Source organism: Chrysochloris asiatica, unplaced genomic scaffold (genome assembly GCF_000296735.1).
Source record: "Chrysochloris asiatica unplaced genomic scaffold, ChrAsi1.0 scaffold00304, whole genome shotgun sequence".
NCBI lineage: Eukaryota > Metazoa > Chordata > Mammalia > Afrosoricida > Chrysochloridae > Chrysochloris > Chrysochloris asiatica.
This window is the reverse complement of record NW_006408822.1, coordinates 1,019,823-1,027,186: the sequence shown is the minus strand read 5'-3', so window position 1 is coordinate 1,027,186 and position 7,364 is coordinate 1,019,823. Positions and strand designations below refer to the sequence as shown.

Here is a 7,364-nt window from a genome sequence, read left to right as displayed (position 1 = left end):
AATTTGACCACATAATTTTAAGAAGAAAAGAAAGAAGGCAGAAATGACACTAGGAATGTAGGTGGTTTTATTCTCTCAAGCTCTCATCTCTGGAGCCACTTTGTCTCTGTTATTCTCTGTGCATGTGTCTCAGTCTCTCTCTCACTCACTCAGTCATTCACACACACACTTATTTGGGAAGTAAGTTGCAAACATCATGTCATTTCACTCCTAAATGCTTAAAAATATGAGGTCATTCTCCACAACAAGGTCAAAACAAGGTCATTCTCAACATAACCATAATGTCAGTCTCTGCCCAAGAAGTTAAACATTGATGAAATATCACCGATTATTCGGTCATTTCCCCCATTACCCTAATAATGTCCTCTGACTTTTTTTTCTTCAATTGTAAGATCCAATAAAAAAAATCTCACATTGTGTTTTGTTGCCATGGTACTTAAAAGCCAATTGCCTTCAAGTTAATCGTATCATCTACTATGTGAGGAACAACTATTTGAAGAGTGTCAGCATTGCACTCATTGTTGAAAAGACATTTTGAGATCTATCCTGAAATAAATCCATCTGTTGGCTAGAACTATTAACTGGTCTTCCTCGTAGATGTATGGCTATCAACCTATGGATGAAGAGAATCTACAGATGTAATTAAAGCCTCTTTTGAATTATCTTCAGCAAAGTTTTGCTTACATATGATGTAAGTGGTACTGTTCAAAAGTTTCCGCATTCTGTTGGATCAAAAATGGTTGCAGCAATACATTGATGGAACTGCCAGAAATTCAAGGAGGATTAAGACGAGGACATGGAATGAGAGACACCATTGCTGATGTCAGATATATTTTGGCTGAAAGCAGAGCATACCAGAAAGATGTTACCTGTGTTTTATTGACTATGCAAAGGCATTAAGCTCTGTGGATCATAACAAATTATGGATAACATTGCAAAGAATGGGAATTCCAGAACACTTAATCATGTTCATGTGGAGCTTGTACAGAACAAGTGACTACTGAGTGGTTTGAAATCTATTTTTAAAAGGTGTGTATCAGGGTTGTATCCTTTCACCATACTTATTCAATCTGTATGCTGAGCAAATACTCTGAGAAACTGGGCTATATGAAAAAGAAGGCAGCATCAGGCAATCCTCACTAACCTGCAGTATTTCAAACTTTGCTTGCTGAAAGTGAGAGGAACTTGAAGCACTTGCTGATGAAGATCAAAGAATACAGCCTTCAGTATGGATTACACCTCAACGTAAAGAAAATTTAAATCCCCACAGGTAGACCAATAAGCAGCATCCTAATAAACGGAAAAAAGGTTGAAATTGTTAAGGATTTCATTTTACTGGATCCACAGTCAGTGTCCATGAAAGTAGCAGTCAAGAAATCAAACATTTTGCATTGGGCAAATCTGTTGCAAAATACTTCTTTAAAATCTTAAAAACTAAAGATGTCACTTTGATGACTAATATGTACCTGACCCAAGTCATGATAATATCTTCAATTGCCTCATCTGCATGCAAAAGCTGGAAATGACTAAGCCAAAGAAGAATTGACACATTTGAATTATGGTGTTGATGAATAATATTGAATGTACAATGACCAGTCAGAAGAATGAACAAGTCTGTCTTGGAAGTAGAGCAAAAATGCTTCTTAGAAGCAAAGATGGTGAGACTTTGTCTCAGGTACTTTGAACATGTTATCAGGAAGGGCTAGTCTCTGAGAAGGACATCATCATGCTTTATAAAGTACAGGGTCAGTGAAAAAGAGGAAGACCCTCAACAAGATGGATTGTCACAGTGGCTGCAACACTGGACTCAAGCCTACCTACTATTGTGAGGATGGCACAGGACTGGGCAAGATTTTGTTCTGTTACACGTAGGGCTGCTATGAGTCAGATGACACCTAATAACAATAACAACAATTAAGGTCCCTAATTAGTTTGACTTTGGGTAGAACTAAGTGTTCTGGGCGGGCCTTATATAATCAGGTGTCCCTTTTTAAAGAGAGTTTACGTTTTCCCTGAACTCAGAGACTCTTCTCCTTCCTCATTGCTGGTCTTGAGTTCTATAGCTGCAGATAAATGAATTCTGCCAAAACCTGCTTTGTCTCCAGAAAGGAATGCCCCATGCTGAGACCTTGATTATAATTTAGGGAAGTAGTGGACACAGTTAACCTGTGCTGTGCTGGGAGCCTTGCCCTATGAAAACTGAGATAATAAATGGACATTCTTTTAAATTGCTAACTTTGTGGTAATTTGTTACTCAGCAATAGATGATTAATATACCCGTTGATATCCATGTGGCTTCTTTCCTTAGCGCCTTCACATATTTACGTAAATGTCATCTTTACAAAGAAGTCTGCACTGACTACCCTAAAAAAAATTGCAACATCCCCCTTCCCCCATTTTTTCCATAGCACTTACTACCTTCACACCCACTAAAATATGTTAATGTTTAACACCTTTCGCATTCCACTGCTACATAAACCCCACAAGGACAGGAATTTTTGCTTGTATTGTTCACTGGTGTTTCTGGCTTTATGACAGGAATCAAATTTAAATCTTGAAAAATAATCTCAAGGAGAGATAAAACAGTGTCTGTATGACTGTCTCCACTGACCTCTACCCAAAAATCCATGTGAGCCAATGAAAACTAGAGAAAGCACCATGAGAGGTTACATAGCTTATTGCATCTTAAGATTGAGTTTTTTTGTTTTTGTTTTTTCAAGGTTTTTATTGTGGATTGAGTGAAAGTTTACAGGGCACAGCATCAGTTTTACATTCAACAAATCATACACCTTGCTTAATGACAATGATTATAACATTGAGTATTCACTGAACCAGAGAAGGAAACCCTACAATGTGGGGGACATTATACTAAAATAATTCATGTGCATATGTTAGCTAAGGGAGGTCAGTGGACCCACAGAGCATGCCAGAGGTCTTTCTGGTGACCACAACTCCTTGACCTCCCAGACTGACAATACCAATGAGCTGATTTTGGTGAGAAACAAGACCTGCTGGTTGACTGGCTCTCCAGGTCAGCCTGACCAGCTCCTCTGGACCTGGGACAGCTCACACTAGTGGCTCAGGATCAGCCGGCCTCTGTGACTGGCTCAGCACCTGATATTGTTGTTAAGTACCATTGAGTTGGTTCTGACCCATATAGCAACCCTGTAGAGGGAAAGGAAGGAAATGGGAGTGGGCAGACAGAAGAATGTGATGGGGTCTCAGCTGACTGCACAGGGAGCTCTGGAGTCAAAACGGCTCTTAGAATTGTCCTGCATTGAGCCAAAATGTACCACCATTGGACCTAGCCTTGGAAAGAGTGTGGGTGGGTGGAGAGAACTCTCTAGAGCTGAGTCCTTAGGTGGGCGTGGGTTCTGCAGCTGAGCAGCAATTTCTTTCTTATAAGGGGATCCGGGTGGTCCATGACACTGGCCAACACCCCTTCCATGAAGTCAGTCTCTTTCATTTTGATTATTTTCATTTTTTCATATATTTAACATGCAGAAAATAAAAAGAAAAAAGAACTCTGTTTTTAAATGCATAAAACGTGGGATTACTAATGATATTCATACCAACTATCAAAATGCTGACACAAATTTGTGATTTAGTCAGACATGTGCTGCTTTATTTAACACATTTATATAACAAGATCTAGTGGCAGTCCCTATAACTTCCTGAATTTCTACATGATGAGTCTAAAACAATAGTGACATTTAATAGCTATAATGCCAAAAGGTATCCTTGGGTGGCACCAAGAGCTAAGTAAAGTCTGGACTACTAGTGGAAAGAATAGTGACTGCAATCCATCCCCAGGCCCCTCTGAACACAGGGCTGGCATCTGCTTCTGTAAATTCATCCCACTGAAACTAACAACAGTGATGTAAAAGGAGGATATCCTTCATTTCTGGTGCCACAAATTGCTGCCTACACTTCCAAATTGGAGGAAAGACTGAATTTTCACTACAGGTTAGAAAACCTTCCAGGTGCAGGGACATGGATATTGGTGGTGGAGAGACATCCAGGAAGCTTGGGTTCAGGAAGAAGACACCTTCTTGTATAGGGACAAGGAATTGTCTGATGGCCGGCCAGTCAAGAGGGCTGGTGGAGAATCCTGCCAAGCTTCTTCGTGTCTATAAGGATTGAAATGCCCCCCAACAAACCCCACCTCAATCCCCTTGAGGTATTGGAAGCCTGAACTATATAGTCCTTTGCTGAGTCACAGACCTCCAACCCCCCTGTCCCACCCTCCTCCCTCCACCTGCGTGGGAGCCACCATCTGCTCTGGGCCAATTAACCAAGGCAGTGACCTTGACCCTTGATTGGCCCCAACAAACGAGAGGGCATGCTGAGAGCACAGGACCTGACCTGAAGCGACCAGTTGTGACCAGTCATGTAGCCGCCCTCTTAGCGGTGCTGGGCCGGGAGGGGGCCCTCTGGCATAAAAGGACCTGACTGAGAGATGGTTGCCAGTCGCCAACCCCGGATTCCTCGCTTACACCATGGCCGGGCCCAGCCTCGCCTGCTGCCTGTTGGGCCTCCTGGCATTGACCTCCGCTTGCTACATCCAGAACTGCCCGCTGGGCGGCAAGAGAGCCGCGTTGGACCTCGACGTGCGCAAGGTGAGCGCACCCAGACCCTCACCCCTATGCGTTCGCGGGCCGGTGGAGGGCTGGAAGAGACACCCGGGATAAGGTCTTGCTCCTCCGCTCCCTACCGTGCACCGACCCCTCGTCGGCCAACCCAGGCAGTTCCTAGATTTCAGCTCCGCGTCCTTGACCACTTTTGAGGCTGAAACAAAGCCCCGGAACCTCTGGCCCTCGATAAATTGGCCTCCCAGCTCAGATTGGCCCGGGAGTCCGGACCTGGATGCCCAGCGTCACTGCTTCCTCCTCTTGTCCCGGCTCTCCGCTTGTCCCTGCAGTGTCTTCCCTGCGGTCCCGGGGGCAAGGGGCGCTGCTTCGGGCCCAACATCTGCTGCGGGGATGAGCTGGGCTGCTTCGTGGGCACCGCCGAGGCGCTGCGCTGCCAGGAGGAGAACTTCCTGCCGTCACCCTGCCAGTCCGGCCAGAAGCCGTGCGGGAGCGTGGGACGCTGCGCTGCGGCGGGCATCTGCTGCAGCTCAGGTGAACCCGGTGGGCGGCCAGCGCGGGTGGGAGCCGTGGATGCAGGCGGGAACCGGCCCCCTGATCCCCGATCTCTCCTTCCAGACGGCTGCCGCACGGATCCTACCTGCGACCCCGAGGCCGCCTTCTCCCAGCACTGAATCCGAATCGGCTGTCTACACTGCCTGAACCACTTCTTCCTTCCCACAACCATCTCTCAAAATAGTGGACATTAAATAAAGCAGATTTTCTACCCTCCAACTCGGCTATTGTCGTTATCGGTATTGTTGGCTGCAGTCCACTGGATTCTGACTCATGGCGACCCCTTGGGTGCGGAGCGGAACTGCTCTTTAGGGTTTTCATGACCATCAGGCCTGCCTGCCTAGGCTCTCTGAGTGAGCTAACCTTTTGGCTAGTAGTTTAGAGAGCTTAACCTGCTGGTCCCTGGCCAACCGGTGTCAGGCATGGGAAGGTCCCAGATCGCATCCAGTAGACCCTGCTCTCCCGCTCTTGGCAATTGGGAGCAGGGATTCGGAGCCAGTCTAGGAGAGAAGGTCCCAGGCTTCTCCCATCCCAGTCAGGAAGTGGGACTACAGAGCCAGCTCCACAGGTAGAAACAGTCCCAAACGGGGCTGGGGGCCTTACCACAGGTGGGACTTAACAGGAACTTACAGATGTCCAAAACGCTGAGGATAGGGTTATCAGACAAAGCTGAGGATCAAAGTTGGCCAGATAGAGGAGAGAGGATGGAGCAGTCAGCCATAATGAATGGCTGGGGTGACTAGGAATTGAGGGGTGCAAGAGGGGGGCAACTAAAAGGATCAGTCATCTTTTCAGGAAGGTAGAGCCTCAGCCCCTAAGAGAGGAACTCAGGTGGGGGAGGCTGTGCTGGATGGATGGCTGACAAATGCCTGTTGTCCTGCTGTAGAGATCCTGTGACCCAGTGCTGGGCCAGAGTCCATTCTTGCCTCTCCAGAAAATACATCTGGGCTCAGGGATCTGCAGGAGGACAGGGCTCCCTAGAGCCTGTGACTACAGAAATGACCACAAAAATCAAAGGCTGGAAACAAAGCGAACCCCTCAAGAACACTTCAACCTGTATTTCTTATCTATTCCTGGATTAGAAACCCCTTCCAGAATCAATAAAAGCTTCATCCTTCTCCCCAGAAAATGCCTCCCATTTTCCTACCCTTGTCACTGGGCAATCCATTTTAGAAGGTCCTGCCTACACTCCTATTCCAAATAAAACATAAGCAGATCATTATCTGAGAATAATATTAATAAATAATAAAGTTATTTCTGAGGTTTTCTCACACCTTGGAGCGCTACAGAGTAATGAGAATGCTCTACTCAAAAACATACAGATGTTGTTTATGTAAATTAAAAAGAAAAATAGGCAAAATTAACCTTTGGTGCTAGATGTCTTGGTGGGGGCTAGGGGGTGGCTGGTTGGGGCAAAAGGGACCATCTGGGGTGTGGGCCTCCTGAGCTGTTGTTTGAAACCACCAGTTTGGGTCATTTGTTATGGCTGTCCTTGAAAATGAATATAGAAAATTACAATAATACCAAAAAGCTATGAAGTATTTAGGCAGAAACCTTACTTCTTGTTGTTAGGGGCCATCGGGTCCATTCTGACTCACAGCGACAACAGAACGAAACGCTGCTCTGTCCTGCACCATCCTCAGTCCTTGTGAGCCTTGAGCCTAGTACCCCTTGCCCTTTTGCCATTTATCTCACTGGGGTTCTTCCTCTTTCTCACTGACCCTCCACTTTACAAAACATGATGTCTTTCTTCAGAGACTGCTTCCTTTTGATAATATGTCCAGAGTAGGAGAGACAAAGTCTCGCCATCCTGGCTTCCCAGGAGGAGCATTCTGGCTGCATTTATCCTAACACAGATTTGTTTGTTCTTCTGGCAGTCCTTCTTGTTGTTGTTAGATACTGCCGAGTCCATTCTGACTCATGGTGACCTTATGCACAACAGAACGAAACAGTGCCCAGTCCTGTGCCATCGCCACAATCATTGTTAAGCTTGAATCCATTGCTGCTGATACTGCCAATCCATTTAGATAGGGGTCTTCTTTTTTGTTGACCTTCCACTTCACCTAGTATGATGTCCTTCTCTGGGGACTGGTCCCTCCTGACAATACGTCCAAAACATGAAAGGCGAAGTGTAGACATCCTGGCTTCAAAGGAACTTTCTGGGTGTACTTCTTCCAGCACAGATTTATTTGTTCTTCTGGCAGTCCATGGTACTTTCAA

At 45.7% G+C, this 7,364-nt stretch overlaps 1 protein-coding gene across 1 annotated transcript; it reads left to right on the top strand.

Moving 5' to 3' along the window:
- Nucleotides 1–4,472: 4,472 nt before the first annotated feature.
- On the top strand, nucleotides 4,473–5,263 carry OXT (oxytocin/neurophysin I prepropeptide). The gene is made up of 3 exons (XM_006874833.1): nucleotides 4,473–4,619; nucleotides 4,922–5,123; nucleotides 5,208–5,263. The coding sequence occupies exons 1-3, from the start codon at nucleotides 4,500–4,502 to the stop codon at nucleotides 5,261–5,263; spliced, it is 378 nt and encodes a 125-aa protein (XP_006874895.1). The 5' UTR covers nucleotides 4,473–4,499.
- The last annotated feature ends 2,101 nt before the right edge of the window (nucleotides 5,264–7,364 follow it).

Coding starts and splice junctions, on each gene's coding strand:
- OXT (XM_006874833.1), top strand. CDS start 4,500: ATGGCCGGGCCCAGCCTCGCCTGCTGCCTGTTGGGCCTCCTGGCATTG. Junction 4,620..4,921: donor TGGACCTCGACGTGCGCAAG/GTGAGCGCACCC, acceptor TTGTCCCTGCAG/TGTCTTCCCTGCGGTCCCGG. Junction 5,124..5,207: donor GGGCATCTGCTGCAGCTCAG/GTGAACCCGGTG, acceptor CTCTCCTTCCAG/ACGGCTGCCGCACGGATCCT.